The sequence below is a fragment of the Protopterus annectens genome, chromosome 5.part0, assembly GCF_019279795.1.
Source record: "Protopterus annectens isolate FY-2018-M chromosome 5.part0, PAN1.0, whole genome shotgun sequence".
In the NCBI taxonomy this organism is placed as follows: domain Eukaryota; kingdom Metazoa; phylum Chordata; order Ceratodontiformes; family Protopteridae; genus Protopterus; species Protopterus annectens.
Window position 1 is genome coordinate 968315230 of NC_056735.1, and position 23061 is coordinate 968338290.

Here is a 23061-nt window from a genome sequence, read left to right on the forward strand (position 1 = left end):
TTATAGTCCCAAAATGAGTATTCTGAGAATTTATTTCAGAATTATTGCTAACTGACAAACATATTATGTATGTAATTTAACAAATGTTTGATTGTAAAATTAATGACTTTTAGTATTTTGGGCCAATATTTTAATATGCCATCTGTGGGATTCCATCTCGTGAAGTTGCCCATGCAGAGTTCTGACATGCACAGTAATTTGGCACAACAGTTGCAAAAATAACTGCATATGAAACGTATAATTCTTTGTGATGGAATGGTTCCATGACAGGGTCATAGTTCATCCATTGCTACCCTAAGATAGAAATTGTAGATATTCTTAAAAAAGCTGACATACTTGAATGGTACAAAGCTGTAGAAATGGTAGGACAGGCTGCCCCAGGTCCAAGCAGTTGGGGGGGGTACGGTAAACACTGTAGAAGAGGTGCCCTTCAGCCCCAGCAAGCAGTATTGGCAGTTAATGAGTCATTCAGTGTTTGTGTATTAAGAACTCTAGTAAGGAGCTGGTATAGCTCTTTGGCAGTAGTATAGCAAATGTATTGATACAGCATATAGTAAACAGTATGTATATAACACCTGTTCTGTTAGCACCTTTTTAATAGGTTCATAGGTAGGTACTAGGCTATCTGCCCAAGGGCATTTATTAGCCTAGCCAGAGTGTGTCGGCTTTCGCCGCCCCATTAATTAACTGAGCCTCTGTCAAGCAGAGCCAATGAAGTGATCCCAGGGGTGAATTTTCTGTTACCCATCCACTCGTCAAGGTTTCTGTTGAAGAGTGTTAGTGAGGGGCTCTGCCTAATGTAGACAGGAATTTTGTTCCAAAGCATGGGGAGTCTCTGTGACAGGAATCTCTCTCTCCAGCATGTTCTATTTATTGTTGTGGCGAGATTTAGCTCACTAGAGTGCGTGGCTCGCAGTGACTTGGATTTCTTTAGGTGGAGCATGTCCATCAATTCTGAGTCAGGCAGAGATCACCTCTGAGTAAGCGATATGCCACTGAGTACAGCCGGAGTTTTTGCAATCGGTCTGCATAGGACATATGTTTGAGGCCAGTAATACTCTTAGTGAGGTACTTTTGTGCTCTTTCCAGCTGTTGGAAGTGTCTTGTGAGGTACATCCCAAATGGGGCATTGTACTCTATGATGGGTCTGATCAGTGACGAGTAGAGGGGCACTATAACCTCTTTATTTTTAGATGTGAACCCTTCAGTAATTAGATGGGCCACATAGAAGGATTTCCTAACTACTTTGGCAATATGATTGTCAAAGGAGAGATTACTATCAACCTGGGTCCCCAGATCTCTTATTACCTCTTCTGTATTAAGGGGGCTGCCACCTATGTGGTAATTTGTGGGTGTTTTGTTTTTCACAAATGGGATGACTATGCATTTTTGGCATTTAGCTTGAGGCCATGACTTTGACATCAGGTGTCCGTCTCAGTAAGGCTTTTTTGGAGGATGTCCATGTCAGCCAGAGAGTCAGTTATGGCTCCCAGTTTGCAGTCATCGGTGAACTTGGTTAGCCATAGTCCTCCTGTGTTTGCCTGTACTTCTGAGAAGTATATGCCGAACAGTAGGGGTCCCAGGACTGTGTCTTGCAGGACACCACTGTTGACTGGTTTAGAGTTGGACCTGGAGCCTGCTATTCTTACCATGTGAGTTCTGTCTGTAAGCCAGTTGGCAACCCATCTTGTGATGTAGGGGTCTATGTTCAGGCTGGTGAGTTTTTCTATATTACCTGAGTGAGGACTGGTGTAGAACACCCTGGCGAGGTCAAGGTAGGCTGTGTGAACCACCTTTCCCTCATCTGTTGCCTTGGTGACTGTCTAAAAGAAGTCAACCAGGTTTAGTATGCATGATCTGCCCTTAACAAAGCTGAACTGGGAAGGGTCAAGTGTTTGGAGGTTCCCATTGTCTTTGTTAATGAGTTCCATGATGATGCGCTCCATAGCCTTGCAGACCAGGCTAGTCAGGCTTATGGGGCGATAGTTACCAGGGTCAGTTGTGGCCCCTCCTTTGTGGAGCAGAATAACCATTGCTCTGTGCCATTCTATGGGCACGTAGCCTGTGGAGAGGCTGAGGTTGAACAGCGTGTTTAGGTGGGGGGTTAGTTCGTTCTGTAGTTCGTGCAAGACGCATCCTGGGACACCATCTGGCCCCATTGACGCTATGTTTTTGGCTTTTGAAAGGGCTGTTTTCACCTGTGTGTCTGTGATTTCCAGGACTACAGTTTTACGGTATTGTTGTGGGCCCTTTTGGAGGTGAGGGGGGGGGGGTGAAGTTTGCACTGAATCTATCTGCTAGGATGTTGGCAATATCAGTAGGTTCAGTATATTTTGTGCTATTTTGCACTAGCTCATAGCATATATGTGAGTTGCCACTTACATTCCTGACATAGCTAAAGAAGGCTTTGTAGTTATCTTTCGAATCCTTAGCTATTTTTCTTTCGAAGTTAGCCTTGGATGATTTTATGAGGGACCTTAGTTTCTTATTGATACTGATCAGGGATGTCTTTCCTTCTTGGGATTTGCTTTTTTTCTGAACTAGTTTCCTCCTTTTATTGTATAACCTGTTTATGGCAGGTGTCCACCAGACTGGTTTCCTTCTCTTAGGGGAGTGAGTCTTGGTTTTGCTAGGGATAGCACTATCCACGCATCCTTGTAGGTGCTCATAGAGTGCATTTGTAAAGGATTCTGCATCTTGGGCAATGTTATCCTTTAGCATGGGGGCTTTGAACTTACCACCTCTGTCTTAAGTAAGGTGAAGTTTGCTTTAGAAACGTTTTTCACTGTGGTTTCCTTGGTTAGGGGTGGTGATGGGCTGTGGACATCTAGAGTGATTAGTTTATGGTGTGCTCAAACCAGTGACAGGTTGACCTCCAGTGCGGAACACCTGTCGCCCATGTTGGTGATGACCAGGACCAATATGTTTTCACCTCTGGTAGGGGAGTTTACCAGCTGATCCAGGGCATTTGAGTTGATAAATTCCAGGAAGCGCCGAGCCTGGGAGTTTGCACTCAAGTAGTTTTCCCAGTTAATGGTAGGGTAATTGAAATCGCCCAATATCAGGGTGTTCAGTAGGACCTTCATGTTTTCCAGTGTCTCCAAAAAGGCAGAGTGGTGGTCCTGGGTCATGGAGGGTGAGCTGTAGGCAGGCCACAATTTGCATTGCAGATTTGCCCGATGTTAGTTGCACATGGATGATCTCAGAGGTATCATGCTGCACCACTAACCTGGAGGTGTAGGTATCCTTGATGAATATGGATACACCCCCTCCTTTTGTGTTTCGGTCCGTGTTCTGTGGCCGAAAGGTGTGGTATGAGTTATAGCCTGGTAGTGCTGGAGTGCTCTCTGGAGCCTTGAACCAAGTTTCAGTTACTGCACAGATGTCAACGTTTTCCATACTGAGGAGTGCTTTGAGCGCATGCATTTTGAGATTTAAACTCCTGGCGTTGAGTAGCATAACCCTCATTTTTTTATTTGTGCTGTTTATGGAGGTGGGTTTGACTTTTGAGCCTTGCCTAAAAAGGCACTATGGGGGCAGCAAGAGCCTTGGCCAGTATTCGAAAGCATAGGGGTGACAGGTGCAAAGCCGTCTCTTGGGAAGCAACGTGGCTTGTCGAGCATGTCATCCCAGGCTGACAGACACAGGATCCCCTTTGAATGACACCAGAAGCTTAGCCAGTTGTTGAAATTGATCATTTTTTCTTTATACTGAGGTATCATTCTTGGTGAGGGCAGGATGCTACTCAGGGTCAAGATCATACCCGCCTGGGCTACATGATCAGAGGGATCTTCCATGTCTCTTTTCATGTTTCCTGGGAGGTACGTCTCAGGTCATTCACACCAACATGAACAATGACAGAGCCATATTTGAACTTGTTTTGGAATGACCTGAGTGCTTGTGTTATGTCGTGGATTCTGGCTCCTGACAGGCAGCTAACAGTAACCTTCTCCTTGTGCAGCCTATTGAGTGGGACGTCAGTGTGTCTGACTATAGAGTCACCTATTACTAGTGTGTTAGGTATGTTATTTCACCTTAAGGGCTGTGATTGCGCGGCACATTGATTTTTTGTTTTATGTGTTGTCTGGTTTGTGACAGGAGGTGCAGGTTTTTTGGGTGTCTGCTTTGGAGCTCTCGGATGCTTTTGCAGGTTTTTATTTAGAGCTTCTGAGTATGATTTAGTGTATTTATGTGTATTTTTTTTGCCAGTGCTGGTTTAGTAGGCCTATGTGAGGCTGGAGGTGTGGTGCAAGTGTTAACCTTCTCCTCATGACTGTCTGTTCCAGTCTTGGGTGGACAGACCTTAGCCTCCATTTTGGCTGTATAATTGCACCTCTCACATGTTAGTGTTTTGTGGTAGGAGGAGAGGGTTGTCTGTGTACATGAGGCAGTTGTAACATTGCCTCAGGATACCCAGGTTCACCAACTGCACTGGAGAGTACACCTGAAGTTGCCCTTTGGTCATGCCTGAATAGTTGTGCGAGCTGCTTAGTTGCTTGGTTGGTGAGAGGTGGATAAAGAGCCTTGCCCTACTGGGCAATCAAGTGTCAGGGTATATTAGTGTTTGCTATTAGGTCTGAGCAAGTGCTGGACTGTAGGATGCTTTTTGAGTGCTTAGGTTGAGAGACTAGTTTCAAGGGAAAAACTAAAGAGGAGACTTAGTGGATCCGGGAATAATTTAACCGTAGCTAACCGGTGCTGCCCGGTGCGCAAAACCGTGCAAACGCGGTTTTTAAACTACTAACTTCTGGGCTGGAACCACTTCTCCGGGGACAGATGGCTGCTGAAAGTTCCCCTCTCTCACAGGTGAACAGAGAAACTTCCCTCTATCCAAGTAAGGTATGGGCAACTCAGAAACTTGTAATACAGCCCTGAATTCACCACTAGCCTGAAAACTGGACTATACTAGCTTAGAAGGGTGGGATAACAAGGAATTTTTTTTTTTTTTGAAAAGATAAGGCAAAAACAATAAAAAGTACACTTAAACAGCTTTAAACAACTACAAGCGATCAGAAAAGGCTATCATACTTTAGTGTGTAGCCTACAACAGTTAAACAAATTATTTAAACAAAAAAATATTTTTTAAAAGTGCAGACAGTCAGATAAGTACAATATGTGAAATAAACAAGCTTTTAAATCACAATAAATGCTGGAAGATCAGCATTTAGGCGGAAAACAGTTAAGTACAGCAAGAAAATACAGAAAACTGATACTTAATCACTCCAAAGACTCTCTTTTAAGCTAGAAGGCTTGTATCAGTTTAAGGCTTTCTAGTGCTTTCCAATAGGTTAGTTACAGGAACAATGGGAAACAAGTGCAGATGTGGTCTTTTAAACCAGAAAGTTGAAACTTCCCGAATGATCAATAAACTAAAATTCCTGGACCAAGAACCACTCTTCTTGTGGTAGACAGGCTACCTAGTACTCATCACTCCGACTGATAAGCTAGAAGGCTGCACTCCAACACAAAGGCTTGGGGGGCTCAGAAGCTTACAAACAGTCCTGGATACAGCAAATCTGTACCTGGACTAGACTAGTTACGGGAAAGGTGTGGATCAAGTGCAAACACTGGCTTTAAAACAGAAAGTTGGGAGAGATGGAAAAAACTGCCCAAACGGCCAATAAACTACAATTTCTGGGCCAAGAACCACTCCTCTTGTGGTAGATAGGCTACCTAGTGCTTACCACTCCCACTGATAAGCTAGAAGGCTTCCCTCCAACACAGAAAGGCTTGCGGGGCTCAGAAGCTTACTAACCATCCTGAATACAGCAACTCTGTATCTGGACTAGGCTAGTAACAGGAAAGGTGGGAAACAAGCGCAAGTGCAGCTTTTAAACCAGAAAGTTGAAAGAGATGGGAAAAAACTGCCCAAACGGCCAGTAGCTACAATTTCTGGGCCAGGAACCACTCCTCTTGTGGTAGATAGGCTACCTAATGCTTACCACACTAATTATTCGGCTTTGGGAGGACACTTTTTTGTTCCTTAAAACTGTGGGGTGGAGACAAATAGAGACACTGCCAAGGGCAGTTGCAGCATAATATTGCTACAGTTTGGAATGGACATTCTTGATTTATTAAATTGAGTTCTCATTGCTAACTTTGAGTTTATGGTATTTTGTTATAATTGATACAGATTATCCAGGTCTATATTAGAACATCAAAGTTTCAAAACTTTGAACGTTCAGATATCGACCCCTATTCAGCGAAAGCTGAAAACATCGAACATACAGAAGAGCGACTTTTTTCCTAGGGAAAAAATTTGCTGTTCCAAAACACATACACACAACACAAGCACACCAAACAAACAGCAATCCACACACACATACACCTAAAATCTTACACCTAACCCTACACTAAACTATACATACACCACTAACTATCTACTTACCTTAACCCAAACCCTAAGGTCTGTCACTATCACACACTCACATACCTAACCCGTGCCCTAACCCTAACTCACCTAACCTACCCTAACCCGCATGTCCACACAATCGCACACATACCTAACCCCCGCACCCTAACCCTGACTAACCTAACCCGCACTCAATCGCACACTTACCTGAACCCGACCCGTAACTTTCCACCACAGCACTGAAAATTCCGAAGCAACAGAAACGGGCAACCAAATTCTTTCCCTAGGAAAAAAATTGGTTTTCCATTGCTTCGATATTTTCAGCTTTTGCTGAATAGGGGTCGATATTAGAACATTCGAAGTTTTGAAACTTCGATGTTCTAATATAAACCTGATTATCCATCATTTGGATAAAGTCATAGCAGTAATAGTAGCAGCCCTGTTTAAATTCTGGATTGAAATATGATTTTCATTGCCTCAGAATCATTTGGAACCTTTAATGGAGGGACATTTTGTGTAAAATATAGTATCCAATATTTGAGATTCTTCCCTTAACTACATATTTCTGTGGTGTAGCTGCCCACTTTGTAAAGAGAACTGGACTCAGTGGTTGAGATGAGAGTGAAAAGTGATACATGAGAATTGTCTCGACCAAATGTTATAAGGCACAAGGTATGCAGGTTTTTGTATCACACGGTACCCTGGCATGCAGTAATATCTGCACCATGCTCGACCATTATTACGTATTTACCATTGTGTATATGTGTGTATGGTGGGGGGGGGGGGCAAGCTAGGAAATGTAGCAAGGTGCTGATAAAACTGTGCGGCCTCAGTTTAGGTAAGTTATGAAGCAGACTGACTGTTGGGATTCCCTGCAGATCTACAAGGCTAACACTGCATGTCTGCTTCATTTATTTGCCTTTCAAGTCAATGACTTTGTTCATTTACTGGCGCTGCCTCTTTAGAGTAAAATGTAAGAAAACTGGTAGTCTGTTTGCAGACACTACTGTCACCCAGAACGCTTTTCTTCCTCCAAAGTTTTAGTTTGTGACTTGTAATTTACCCCAAAAGGTGCTCATCAATTTAGCAGCTGAAGATTTTGGATATATGCCATTCCAAGCAACTGTGGAATTTGAGAGAGAAATTTAACTTGGGCTAGAAGAGACCACCATAAACTATCACTCTTGTTTGATGTCAGGTTCTACTGAGAGTAAATCTGCATTTCTGTAAGTGGAAATGTAAATGCATGCTACTTTTATCCATACATACACTTCTAACATTGACTCACATATTTTGTATATTTATTAGTGGCGATTGGTGTGCTGATACCTGTATGCCTCATTTCTTATCACAAACCAGCATCTGTGCTTGCCTGAATGACTGACCAAGTACCTAGCTCTACGTGTCATAATTTCTTAATATGTAATGCAGACTATGTTTAAATAATCATATATATATTCCTCTTTATTTGTACAACAGGACAAAAGTGTGTACAAATGAGATTCCAGTGGAAGGAAGGGTCACTTCTCTTAATGTCACCTGTGATCATTCTCAGTTGCTTAGCTGTTCCCGGGATGACACTTTAAAGGTGGTGGACTTGCGTAAAATGAATTGTTGCAGACAAACTTTCAGGTATGTAGATTCTTGCAAGCAGGATGTTACGAGTAATTGTTACAAGAGCTCTTTTTAACATAGCTACAAAGTTTTGTCTACAAGATTATGCATCAAGTGTACTGTATCCTAGTGCTTTACTCCATGGTTACTAACAGTGGAAAGCCACAGAGGAAGAAGGTGCTTACTGTGAAGCCAAGTGGGAAGGAAAAGAGCCATGACCTCTAAAATTGGTTGCCACGCCACTTAAAGAATGTGTGTAATGATATTTTGTACCACGTTTTTGCTAAAATTGTGCTGTCATAATGTGAAATGGACTTTTTGATGCTAAGCTTACCTCCCTTGGCTTGTCCTGAAAAGGGGTGTGCAGCTCATTTGAACTATACTAGTTAATAAATGGCAAGCAAGTAATTAATTCAAATAGATCCAGTGACGTAACTGAAGTAAAAATTTAATTTATTGAATTCAAAAAACTTATGTTTGTACTTAATGTATTACAGATTATGTATGCTTTGACCATGTCTTCTAATGATGCAGCTGTGCAGCCAAATAATCTGCAGTGGGATACATTTTCTGTAGCCTGCAGCATATGTCATCACAGAGTGACACAGACACAGTGCAATCAATTGATCAGTCCGGCAGAATAACTAAATCTAATTATATTCAAATAAGAGGTAACCAGAGCATAGTGGAACAGGATGATAGTTTTAATAACACAGATATAACACTATAATAATTAGCTGTTGACTATGGAATAATCAGTTTTAGGAAGAAAACTAGAAGTATATGAAAAAACATAATGATATCCCTGCAGTAAAGTATGGGCTATACTCAGGGCTTTATCCCTCTATGCCACTGAATCTCTCACCAAGCACAAGTTTATTTAATTGAATAGCTAGTTTCATAGATGTGACAAAGTAAAAACTACATTTTAGAATTAAAAAAGCACAACATTTTCAAAAGTATCTAATTATGCTATTAACCCAAACAAATCAGTCATATTCCTTTTGAATACTTTAGGACACAAGGAATTCTATTTCCCTGACACTGAAATAAAAGTCAGTTATAATCTCAAATATCTGGGTATCATGTTCACTCACCCCCTATCTGATTTGACAAAAAATAATTTGTTTAAAACCTGGGATAACATCACAGAAGGCACTAAAAGATGGTTAAATCTTAACCTGTCTCCACTATCTAAGGCAGCTATAGTTAAAATGAATATTCTCCCAAGATTATTGTTTCACTTTAACGCTGTTAATCAAAATATACCAAATAATTTATTTTCCAAACTTGAAACACTACTAGGGAAATTTATTTGGCATCCAAAAAATGCAAGAAAACAATATTCTAGTTTAACACTGCCCAAACAGAAAGGGGGCCTAGGATTACCCGATTTTCAAACATACTATGACATTATAAACGCTAGTCAAATTATACAAATATCAACTTTTGAACCATCTAACAAAGTATGGTATCCAATATGAATATATTATAATCATTTAATTTCATCAAATTTAAACCCTAAAGCAGCCCTTTCTAAATTCTAAGACACTAAAGTATTTCAAAATTCATTCCATAATCATAAGAAATACATTACTATTTCAAAAGCTGGTATCCTCCTTAAATCTTAAGGTTACTTTGATATTAAGACAACCAATGCACCTAAATCCTAATATTAAATTAAATAAGACTATGCTAAACCTGAATCAATACCCTCTAATTAAAAATACTACTGTTTGGGACTTCTACCAAGCCAAAAACCTTTCAATTGAAAATATAAGGCAAAGATTAGAAGTAAATAAAAGTTATAACACTATAATCAACCAAATACTCTACTTGATCAACACAGTTATTACAAATGTTAAAATAGACAACCAAGATATGCAGCTATACCAACAAATTATTAACCTATTGCTTTGGAGATCCAAAATGCTATCAAACACGTATAGATTAAAAACAAGAATTAGATACCAAGATGCACTTCTATATTCAAAATTTTGGGAAAGAAAAAATAAGATTACTGTTGAACAAAAATCTGCTGCAAAAAATTAATTTATACCCAAAGTATGATTAATAATAATGCCTATCACACACCACTCTTTCTAAGTAAAATCAATCCCTCTCTCTCTCCTTTGTGCCCCACATGTCCAACCAACATAGCTGACACCCTTCATATTTTCTGGAGCTGTAATAATGTTTGCAAATTATAGTGCTCGTTAAGAACCAAGTTAGAAAAAAAAGGGATACATTAAATCTATCCTGTCATGGGAAATTGCAATTTTACATGTATTACCCACCAATTTTTCATATGAAAACAAAACACATCATATTAACATTGTGCGCAATGATGAAATCATACATAGCTCAAAATTGGCTAGATAGAGCTAAAATTACATGGGATGAATTTAAAGGAATGGCTGTGAAATACATATTAGCCAGCAAACGAAGTAACACGAATCCAAAAAAAACTATCCTATTATCAGAAATATTGGAAAATGCTTATAGAAATCTTAAGGTAAAACTGGTCTATGATCAAGGGACTACAACATCACTACTACTCTAATTCAATAAGGAAACATAAAAGAAAATAAATATTGCAAAACTTGTACCCATTTTAAAATTGGAACGGTCTAGGAAGTGTAAATATAATGAACATCTCAAGGTGACATCAACTCTATGTAATGTACATAGTTATTACAAGATACAATTAAGTTAGGTAGGCTAGAAGTATTTTGATGAAACTGTTTTAATGTCAGATTCTATTATGATTAAAATATCTATGAGTAGATTTTGTCTTATTAATGTGAACAGTTTGAATGTTAGCTAATTCTGCATATTAATAACTAAACACTGATGGTATATGTTCTGTATATCTTATTATGTTTATTGCAAATTGATATTCCATGTATCTTGTCCTTATATATTACTGTTTTATTCCTTTTATTGTATTTAAAAAAAAAGAGGAAAATGCAATAAAAATAGAATTGAAAAAAAAAAAGAATTAAAAAAGCATGTTTACATTATGAAGGAAGAACTACAACAAAAAAATGGCAAAAGTGCCACATTAATTAATTAAGCTGTGTTTGTTGACTTTTTGCTCAAAGATGTGTTGGTCAGTTTGCAGTTCAGAATTGATTTGGTCCGCTGTTTTAAACTTCTGACAGATGATTGATTACTCTTCATATTCTGCTCTTTAGCAGACCACTTGATTTGTAATGTAGTTTAAATTTGCAAGTGTTACAGATTTAGTTCCTGACTTATAACATGCATATGGACAACATTAGAAATGGTACTTTAATGCTGTTATTTTAGGTCTGTAGTTTTTGTTGTACTTACTGATTCGTTTGCGTAATAAGAATGTATTGGTATCTGATTTGGTCTGTTATTGTACAACCGCCTATTAATTGCTGTTTTGCAACTTGTATTTTGTGCCATTATTTAGAATTTTAGGCTTTGCTGCTTTAATTTCTGCTTTATAGATAAGAGTCCTGCATTTGGAAAAAAAATATTACAAGGCATATTATTATTTAAGCCTGTAATATTAGCATTTTCCCCTCTGACATTTGTAGTGACCAAGGCCTGGTATTTTAGTATCATCTGGAGGCGGTTATAGCGTGACTGTATATTTTTGGAATGGTAGCCACGATATGTTTTTATATGTGTATGTATGTATATGTGTGTGTGTGTGTGTGTGTGTGTGTGTGTGTGTGTGTGTGTGTATATATATATATATATATATATATATATATATATATATATATATATATATATAATATGGGTCTACTTCAGATCACTGAAATCCCATTTCACTTGGACCAAATCACCTAATTTTCAAAATACTGAAAATTCATTTCACTGAATCTTATTTCACTGAATTGTAAGCTATAAACTTAACGTGGGTTTCTATTCGCCTTTGATTTGTTTGTGATAGAAAGAATTTCTGTAACTTAGTGCTGACTGTCAGAATACCGATAGTCATGTAGAATGTGGTGTCGTATTGTTTTTAAATGTGGGTATGTCTCTTTACATTTGTATGGGAAGTATCTAAAATAATATGGTGGATGTTTCTGCGTTCCCAGCAGCAGTGGCAGCGTATTGAGTACTGTGAGGTAAGTAAAAGGTATATTCCCTTTTCCCCACTGTAGTGCGATCCTGGATTTAGTATATATAGTTAGGGGGTGTGGGGGGCACTGACCCCCAGTTTGCGGGGGTGTGAGGTGTAGCTCCCAACATAGTTTGGTTTTATATTGTCTGGTGTCTGTTAAGAGGATAACTAAGTAGTTTTTAAGTTGTGGAAAGAGGTAGTCATTAGTGTTGTGTGTGTGTTTGTCTATAGTTTCCCATTTAGTCTTTTGAAATTTAGCATTGTAAGCTGTCGGTTAAATGAGAGTCAATGAAATGAGTTGCCAGTATTGTGAAATTTAGGTGATTTGGTGTCAGTGAAATTAAAGTCAGTGAAATGGGATTTCGGTGATCTAAAGTAGACATATATATATATATATATATATATATATATATATATATATATATATATATATATATATATATATATATATATATATATACACACACACACACACGTGTGTATGTAGATATATATATATATATATATATATATATATATATATATATATGCACTTTCCACTATCCTCCAACCATATACTCCCCATAGTACACTTAGATCTACCCACCAAAACCTTATCACCATCCACAAACCCAAGCGCCCAGCTGGTCAACTTCTGCTTTCCTTCACCTTAGCCAAAAAATGGAATGCTCTTCCCTCCACTCGTAGGACCTGCGATAACCTCGAAAACTTTAAAACTCTTCTTCATTCTCACCTTTACTCAAACAGGAAATGCAACTGTACTCTTCACCCTATACCTCTCAAGGTCTCCTCCACTTTTACTCCTGGCTAACCTCTCACCTAGCTAACCTTGCTCATTTGTATTATGTATATATAACTATACTGTAAAATCTAGCCTCAAGGCCATTTGCCTGTCTTTTATACCTTAACTAAATTGTAATTGTTTGTTTCTTTATGAATGCTACCTGTTTGTCAGTAATGCAAAGTTTTCTTAGTAATTATTCATGTAGCTATGTATTGTTGGAGCTTTTCTCGCCAGGCCTCCACTGAAGTGGACCTCCTCAGTCATCAAACTGGAATAAATAAATAAATTATATATATATATATATATATATATATATATATATATATATATATATATAGATATATATAGATATATATATATAGATATAGATAGAGAGAGAGATGTGTCAATATCAAACTGTGCCTTTTGTTGCTTTCTGCATATTGTCGCAGTGTATTTCACCATGAATGATATGCATTAGTTGTACTCTGAGACTTAAGAGTATTAGACAAACCTTTTTTTTTTTTTTTTTTTTTTTTGCATTTCTTTGAATATTTACTTTTTTTTTCAAGTCATTTGTTTTATACTTGAATGATTACTCATCTTTAACCACTGCAGTCCATTTAAGGTGCAAGTCAACATTTGGCATTAACAAATGTTAATAATGTATTACAGGATCATAAGAGGTACAGAGCAAGTAAGTCAAGAGACTATTTAAACCTTGCCAATTCCTTATGATGTACCTCCTGCATTTGGAAGGGCAAGCCACGAATTAATTTGTTAATGTCCATCCACTCATCAAGGTTTGTGTTGAAGGATGCAGGAGTGTCACTGTTCTACAAGTAAGGGCAATCTGTTCAAGAGATAGAATGAACACTGACTAATATACCTTTCCATCCCTCCAATGTTTTTGTTTGTAAGTTGGTGGAGATTGAAGTCCTTAATTCTAGGGTTTTTGGAGCTGCGTTGTCTTCTGGAGATGTAATGCATCAAGGAGGAGTGGGCCCTTAATAGCGGGGAGTGTAAGATATGGATCTCCACATAGGAGTCTTGAGTATGTGGTAAGGACTTCAAGTCTGTTTGGGAATCAAAGGGTTTTTAGACCATTACTATATTTTTTCTTTTGTTGGAAACCTCTGGGGTCTTTCTCTCTGTATGAGGTGCCTGTGTTGGTACATGCTAAAGGGGTCATTGTATGCTATAATTGCCCTAATCAGAGCATAACACAACAGGTCTACAACAATTTCTTTTGACCTGGATGAGAGGTTTTAGGTACCTCCTAGGGATGTAGAAGGATTTTTTGACTACTGATGCGTCATGGTTCTGGAGTATGGTATCAGCTGTGCTGTAAATGGTAGACAAGATTTGTTTATCAAATATGGCAACACTGCACTTTTTGTACTTTTGATTGTAGCCCTTTTTCTGTGCACCATTATTTTGTAAAGATTAGTTCTTGCAATAGGGATTAGATGCTGGTGGGGGGGGGGGGGTTCAGACCATGACACCCAGCTTACAGTTATTGGCAAACTTAATTGGGCTTAGGTCTGGGTTTACAGTTTGGAGGGCATAGAAATATAAGCCAGAAAGCCGTTGTGTCAGCACTGTGGCCTGAAGTACACTGCTAGTTACTTTCTTTCCTTCTTTCTCAATTGGCACCTCCCACTTTGCATGGATTTCGTCTGCACGTCCAACTTTTACTGCATGGATTTTGTCTGCACGTCCCACTTTGACTACATGCATTTTATCTATCAGTCTGTTTGCTATCGACCCTATCAGATAAGGGACTACATCTAGGTCTCTTAGTTTTCTTTACAGTACTAGTGTGGGGATGATTTTGAATGCCTTGCCCAAATCCACATAAGCTATGTGGACCTGGTGTACCTACTTTTTGCCTCTGTCATCTTCACGAAAAAGTTAACTAAATTAAGTATGCATGACCTGCCTTTAACAAAACCAAACTGTTAAGGGTCTAGCTGAATGAGTTTTGTTATCATATTTAGTAAATTCAAATATGATGTGTTCCATGGTTTTGCAAATTAGACTGCTAGGCTAATGAGTTTACAGTTCCTAGTTGAGGCCTCCATTATGTCATCACACCAGCCATCCTTCAAACTTCAGAGACATACCCTGTGGCTACACTTAGGCTAAACAAGTTCAGGAGAGGGTTCCATGAGGGTATGGTTGGTCCAGTTTACTAGGCATTTAGATGAGGCATGTTCCTTAATAATCTTAAGAGGTGTGAAGGATTCAGGGATTTACAGAATTGCACTAACTGTTTCTGTGCTAAATGTGGCACTACATCTGTCTATATGTGCATTAGCTATGTCTTTAGGGTCAGAGAGGTTGATGCCCAGCTTTGGATACTGCAACCAGCATAGCTTTATTTTAAGTATGGAAATAATTATTGTGACAGAATATACACGTAGTATTGCTTCCAGTGACCGTTTTGATTTTATCCTGAAGGAGGTGGTATATTTGGATCATTTCTCTTGTTGCCCTTGTTATTACATGGGTAAGACTGAGCAAATCTTGAAAAAAATGAATTTATCATCATTTGCATACTGTAAAAAAGGGTGATTTGGCCATCTCCTTATGCACGCAGTCTAAGGATTGTATACCATGTAAAATGTTTTTATTTTTTTGTTTTGGAAAGGGTAGCACCAGATTTAAAAGGGGAGAATTGGCATGCCAGGGTGCTTCATTGGCAGATTGAACTGAATCCCTCTAGCCCCCCAGGCATAAATGACAAAATGTCCTTCTTTATCACTGTTGCAGTATTCCTTACATAAGGGATCTCCCACCAAGGATAGCCCAACATCTGGCCAGTATACGAAAGCATGTAGTATTTACAGGTGTTGTACGTCACATGTATGCTCTCAGTGCAAGGTGTAGGGCATAAAGGTAATCTGTGGACATTTACACTTTAGAACTTCTTTGTCCACAGTCTGAATGCCATCATTGCATCATTGGTCTGAATTCTTTTCTTCTGTTATGAGGCATTACTCGTGGCTTCGCCTTCAGGCTCTCCCTAATGTCATTAAGGCCAAATTGTTGGATGCTCCTTTAGATATTAAGAATTTTTTTGGTACTGCTGCTGCTGAGTTGAAACATATTTTTGTTTCTCCTGTGCCTTAGTTTCAGAGAAATTACACTTCCAAATCTGCTTTGGTCAGCAGGTAGTCTCCCTGCCTGCCTAAGGCTAAAAAAGGGAATTAGATGTGTGCCTCCTGCTGAGTCTACTCAAACTTCTACCTCCCAGAAACTTTTCTTTCAGAACAAGCTGGGTTCTGTTTGACAGGTTGCTTCCCCCTTCCCTTGGCCAGGTGCCTTTATCTGTTTGTCTTTTTCCCTGTCTCTTCCAAACTGGTTGAGGATCACAACACATTCTTGGGTTCTGTCTGTTATTTGCCAGGGGCATTTCATGGTCTGGAAATCCATTACACCTCTTTTGGGCATCCCTCAACCTCCTCGAGTACAGATGACTTTCTTCTGAGAGGTGCTTCATTCTCTTTTGGCTCAGTGAATCATTGAAACTATGCCCCTGGCCTAGTTGGGGAAGGAATTGTATTCCAGAATATTTCTGGTTCCAAGGAAGGAGGGCACCTGGAAACCAATTCTGGATCTTTCCCATCACAACACCTTTCTCAAGAGTCCTTCTTTTTGGATGTTGACTCTTCAAACCTTATTTCCTATTCTTCTTTCCCAGGGTTTTGTGTGACCCTCTGGACCTCAATGATGCCTACCTCCATATACCCTTATGTCTCCTTTTCAGGAAATATTCACATTTCTCTGTTTCTTCCTTGCATTTTTCAGTTCTCTGCTTTGTCCTTTGGCCTCTGTACTGTCCCAAGGGTATTCACCAAATGCCTTGTTCCTGTCATTGCTTTTTGCAGGATGAGAGGAGTTCAGATCTTTCCTTATCTGGATGATCTGCTCATTCAAGCTTCCTCTCCCTAGGCTGTGCTTCAGGATCTCCAGTTTACTATTTCTTTGTTGCAGAGTCTGGAGTTTACCATAAACTTTCAAAATCAGCTCTGACTCCTTCTCAGGGTAATGTTTTCCTTGGTTGCAGGATCCAGACCATTCCTCTGCTGGCATCTGTGCCTGCCCCCAAGCCCCTGTCTCTTATTGCTTTTTTCCAGTCTCTTCTTCCTCTCTAGTCAGTCACAGCCTTTCTCAGGGTCATGGCTTCCACCACTCCCATGCTTCCTCTGGCCAGGCTTCATATGAGAAAGCTTCGGTAGTACCTCAAGTCAGTGTGGCTTTACATTGGCACCTCTTGATCTTTCTAGTTCCCTTCCTTCCTTGTCTCAAGCTCGAGCTTCAGTGGTGGATTCATCAACTTTCTCTCAACCTGGGGCTTCCTTTCCAGTCTCCTATCCTGACTCAAGAGCTCTTTACAGATACCTTGGAGAGAGATGGGGTGCTTCCTTTGGCTCTCTGAAGGTTCAAGGTCTCTGGCCTGTTCATCAGAGGTCAGACCACTTCAACATAAAGGAGGTGAGGGCTCCACTTCTAGATGTTAAGGCTTTTCATACTCTTTCATCCTGGGCCCCTCAAGGTTTTCACAGACAGTACCACTGTGATATGTCAACACGCAGTGAAGTACAAGGTCCTACATTCTTTGCAGAATACCTCTTCAGGTCTGGGATCTAGCTGTTCAGTATCAAGTGACTGTTCAGGCTGTATTGTATTCTAGTATTAAGGCCTGATTAAAATCCTCTCCTTTTCTTTGATAAAAATATTACTGTATTCTTTACATCCTAGTATGGGTTTAAATTTGTCAATTCTCCCTTTTTCCACTTATTCCTTTATTTGGGTAATGAAATTCAGAGGGTAGCCCCTCTCTGAAAATACTAGAATACAATGTTTTAAATAGTAATGTTAAAAAGGTTTTTTTAAGGGAATGGGAGAGATTTGTTTCCCTCTCGGACATAGAAGATTTGTCCAATATACCACAAAAGGTGATCTATAAGAATTCCCATTGTATCAGAACTATTTTAGAGAACAAACAAGTAGGTAGTAATAACAGGGGTAAGAAGGGAACATATAAATGTGGCCATTGTACCCAATGTATGTATATTTTAAATTTAGACAATTACTACCTGGAAAGTAGAAAAAAGTGGATGAATAGCTCTGAATATTACAATTGTGAGACTAATGGAATTATATATTTAGCTATTTGCAGGACATGTGGGTCCTTCTATGTGGGAAAGACAGAATGGAAATTAAAAAGAAGAATATATGAACATAGTTATGAAATTTCAATGAGAAAGGAAACTAATGCTCTTTTTAAACATACTAGGACCTGTTCAGATGCTAGTTTTGGTTTTATTTTTATTTATTTTTATTTTTTATTTTACATTTGTTGACTGGGATAGTCTGTTTCTTCCTTGCATTTTTCAGTTCTCTGCTTTGTCCTTTGGCCTCTGTACTGTCCCAAGGGTATTCACCAAATGCCTTGTTCCTGTCATTGCTTTTTGCAGGATGAGAGGAGCTCAGATCTTTTATGGTCTTAGAACAAATTAAAAATGATATTAGGGGGGGTCCTTGGGAAGATAAAATAGAATACAGGGAGCTATGGTGGCAGATAACCCTAGAAGCAAGTGACCCCTCAGGTTTAAATGACTATATCTCTATTAAACCTTTGTTAAAGCTAAGATCTGCTAAGCTCTAAAGGGATATGAAATATAACCTAAACATAGCCACTAGAGGGCACAGGTCTGCACAAAATGAATATCCTATATTTTATTTATACTTTTATATTAGAAACTACTTTTTTTTAAAAATGACTTTTTTGAAGATTTTATAATAATATTATTTAATGGGTTTTAATTTGAGAAGAATAAAGAACTATAATGTTGATTTGATAAATTTTAGCAAGCTTTTTTGAAGTATGGGTATAATTATGGTCTTAAGTACTTTTATAACTTATTGGTAGATTACTTAATTGTATAATAAACTGATTAATTGGTTGTATTTAAATATTGGTCCTCCTGAAACAGGCTGGTCATCTGATGAAGTCTATGTATGAGACGAAAACGCATGGTGGAATATCTAAGGCGTTTATGTATTTTCAAGTGTTCGTTTTTCGCTCTGTTTCGTACTGTTTGTGGATTTGGTGGTTGAATAAAGCTCTATAGTGGATTGTACATCATCTCCGTTTCTGCACCTTGCTTTTGGAGTCTATGTCAGATTCCTCTGCTGTGACCCTATCGGAGACTGACCTGAATCCTTCCTTTCATACGTACTCTAAGGCTTTGCAGGCATCTGCTCCATATGTTGAGGAGGAACCACATTTGATTATGACTGACAGCCCTAGAGGGAATCTGCAGATTCTGGTAAGGGAAGCAGTTCTGGGTACTCATATTGAATCCTGTCAGGGTTCGGAATCTCCAGTGTTTGTCTTCTGTATAACTTAAGGACTGATTGGACAGGAACTATATGAATTTATGAAAGTGGAACATCCTATTATACCAACACTGAATGGACTACCCAAAATGCACAAAACACTTAAAACCACCAATGAGACCTGTGGTAGCTTGTTAAGGGTGGGTTACAGAACCCTTATCTATTTTTGTGGAAAGGCAATTAAAAGGTTTTTTAGATGAAGCTCCAGCAGTGTTGAAGGATACAGAGATGTTCCTACAAACATTTGGAGATTGTATTAATAATCTTGATTTGAAGGAAGAAAATGTTGTGTTTGCTGCATTGGATATTAATACATTGTTCACCATTATACCCAATGAATACGGAGCTGAATCGATTAGAAGCTTTTTAACAAAGTATCATGTTTTAACTAACATGCAAATACAAGTCATTTGTACTTTAATTGAATTGATTTTGAAATATAATGTGCTCATGTTTGGGGAAGGCATATACTGGCAGCAGCAGGGTGTGGCTATGGGCACACCCTGTGCTAACAGTTATGCCAACCTTGTATTAGCAGAGTGGGAGGACAATGTAATTTTTACTGAACATTTATATAAGGCTAACTTATATTATAAGCGCTTTGTTGACTATATTTTTATTTTATTGGGGGGGTGATGTAGATTTACTGAAATAATTTGTCAGATATATGGAGAGTAACAACACATGCTTTAAATTTACCCTACATAGTTCACATGAGAAAATAGATATTTTTTAGATACTACTGTTAAAATTAATGTTGATGAAAGCTATGATTCCCTTATGTTTCATAAAGAATGTAGAAAAAATAACCTATTAAGTAGGCACAGCATGCACCCCAATAGAATTTTTGGTAACATTCTAAAGAGTCAATTTCTATGTATATCGAGATTACACACAAATGTAATAGACTATGAGGTATCTGTAGATACATTAAGTGAAGAATTTAGACAGAGGGGATATGCCAGAAGTGAGTTGAATAATAGACAACAAGAGGTACATGCCCTGAGAGAGACAGAGGGGAAACCATATTTTAAAGGTAATGGGAGGCATGAAAAGAAGGAATTTAAATAAACCTAGGTGTGGTTTTGTATTAAAGTATAGTATACAATCTATATGTAATGGTGTTAGAAATAATTGTTCTATATTAATAGATGATAGGATGAATGAATTGGTGGGTGCTAAGCCTAAATTTATTTTTAAAAACAACATTTCGCTGAAAAGGGAGCTGTGTTATAAGTGCCACTGTGAACAAACTAGATTGAATATAAGATAGGGCACTTTTCCCTGTAGGAGCTGTAAAGCTTGCAGTTTCATGTCAGGGAACAGGCAGTTTAAACCCCCTGTTACAGACAAGCTATATGAATTTCACTCATATGCGAATTGTCGGACTAGGAATTTACTGTACTTAGCTACATGTGTAGATTGTACATCTTTCTACATAGGGAAGACCACTCAGAAGCTTAAAGAGAGGGTTCTGCAACACTTAGGGGATATTAGGAACAAAAGGCATTTAAATGCTCTCTATAAACATATTAAGGACAATGAAGACCATTCTTTTAAGTTTACAGTGGTAGGTATTGTTCACAATAACCTTAGAGGAGGCGATTTGAACAACAGAGTAGAATATAAGGAGATTAATTGGATAGCAGCTCTGCAGGTACATAGACCTCTTAATTATACTATACCTTTAAAACCAGCACTTAAAGCTTGACCATTGCATCATTAATGAGTATGCATATGATTGGATACAGGTTCTTTAAATATCTAATTACTTTTTCCTGTTTTTTGTAGTAGGATCTGATGAAGCATTGTTGCGAAAGCGCTTATCCTGTGATTATTTTGGTGTTTTATTAAAGAAGAGTTTTATCTACAAGAGAATCTGACTTTTTATGCTTGAAACCTTGTTGGATACACTGACCTACTGTGGATTTGTGATTATTTTGGTTGCAGTGAATCCTTTGTTCGTTGGACTGGTAATCTTGGTTGCAACTTAAGGACCCTCAAAGGAATGGCAGAAGTATACTCAGGGCCTGTTTAATGCCTAAATGGACCTGAAGCCTCCCCCCACCCCCACGACCGGAATTCAACTCCTTCCAAACTGGCTAGGGATTCTGATTCCTCAGATGAAGATTCAGAATCTGATGAAGGGTCCCTGTCTTACTCTTCCCAGATGCCTTCATGCCTTCACCTTTGGCTTATAGTTCTGTTAAAGAGGAGTCTATTACTCCTGAGTCTCCTTTAGAGGAATTGTCTTTTGGGGACACAATAGCTAGAATGATGGAATACTTTGTGGCATTTTTCTCAGGTGCCTGATATCCGGAAAAGGTATTATGAATTGCTTAAGGTGTATACTCCTAAACCTTCTGCAATATCTCCACTGTTGGTTACTTTGTTTGGCAACTTTATAGCTGCTCCTAAGTCATCTGATTCTTAGCCTCCTGCTCCAAAGAAATATGACAAATTCTCTAATGTTCCTGAGGATTGTCAATTCTTATTTAAGTTTCCTTCTGCTGACCCTGCTGTGGTGTCGCCTTTGACGCACCTTCTAATCTTTTGTCCTCTTCCAAGCTTCTGTCTTCATATAAGGATAGTAGGACAATGGAGAGGATTGGCAAGAAGGTTTAAACTGCTTCTGTTTTGGCCTTTTGGGCCATCAATTACCAGACCCATATGATTAGCTATGCCCTGGCCTTGATTGCCCAGGCTTGTCAGGTTATTTCTGCCTCCCTGATTCTGAAGGTAAGTATTTTTCTTTATCTGTTTTGGGTCCTACCTCTCAAGTAGCTTACCTCTCTATCAGCTATGATGCTGATGCCTCTTCCAGAGGTGCTTCCTTTGGGTCTGTCATGAGGCATTACTCTTGGCTTCGTCTACAGTTTTTACCCAAGGACATTAAGGCCAAATTGCTCGATGCTCCTTTGGATAATAAAAATTGTTTTGGGACTACTGCTGCTTATATATTTAAGGCTTTTCAAAAAAAAGGTAAGGTTTTGTAGGACCTTAAACATATTATTCTAATAGGTCTGCTTTTTTTTTTTGCAGGCAGCCTCATCAGGCCACTGAAAGCAGGAAGGTTGGTAGCTGTGCTTCTCCTGCCAAGTCTTCTCAGGCTTTTGTGGCCTAGGAGTCTCCTTTGTATGACAGACCTGCTTCTCTTTGACATCTTGCTGCCCCCTCTCGGCCAGGTTCCCTTGTCCATTTGGCTCTCTCATCACCTTGGATTCTCGGGTTCTATCATCCATCAGGGTTATTTCATGGCATGGAAGTCTCTCTCTCCTTTTTCAGGGATTTCCCAATTTTTTCTGGAACAACTTCCTCATTTCTAAGAGGCCCTTTGGTCCCTGTTGGACCAGGGGACAATTCAACCTGTTCCTCCTTCCCAAGTAGGAAAGAGATTTTACTCTAGGATGTTGCTGGTTCCTCAAAAGGAGAGCACGGAGCACATGGAGAACTATACTGGATCTCTCCTTGCATAACACATTTCTTAAGGTTTCTTCTTTTTGAATGCTTACTCTTCAAGCCCACTTTCCTCTTTTAATACCTCAGGCTTTTCTGGTGTCCTTGGATCTGAAGGATGCTTACCTCCGTATTCCTGTTCATCCTGTTTTCAGGAAGTGTTTATGTTTCTCTGTTTCTTCTTCTCATTTTCTCTTCTCTGTTTTGTCCTTTAGTCTCTCTACTGCCCCAAGGGTATTCACAAAATGCCTAGCTCCTGTGATTTCCTTTTGCAGGCTCTGAGGCATTCATATTTGTCCGTATCTAGATGACCTGTTGCTTCAGGCATCTTCTTCCCATTGCCTGTTACAGGATCTGGAG

At 38.9% G+C, this 23061-nt stretch overlaps 1 protein-coding gene across 2 annotated transcripts in view; it reads left to right on the plus strand.

The window, feature by feature from the left end:
* Positions 1 to 23061, plus strand: part of LOC122802908 (protein Atg16l2-like) — a 1475787-nt gene that overhangs the window by 1396335 nt on the left and 56391 nt on the right. For both annotated transcript variants that reach the window (XM_044072730.1, XM_044072731.1), the window contains exon 15: positions 7832 to 7984. In XM_044072730.1, coding sequence (XP_043928665.1) covers positions 7832 to 7984 — 153 coding nt within the window. The remainder of the gene's footprint in view (positions 1 to 7831; positions 7985 to 23061) is intronic.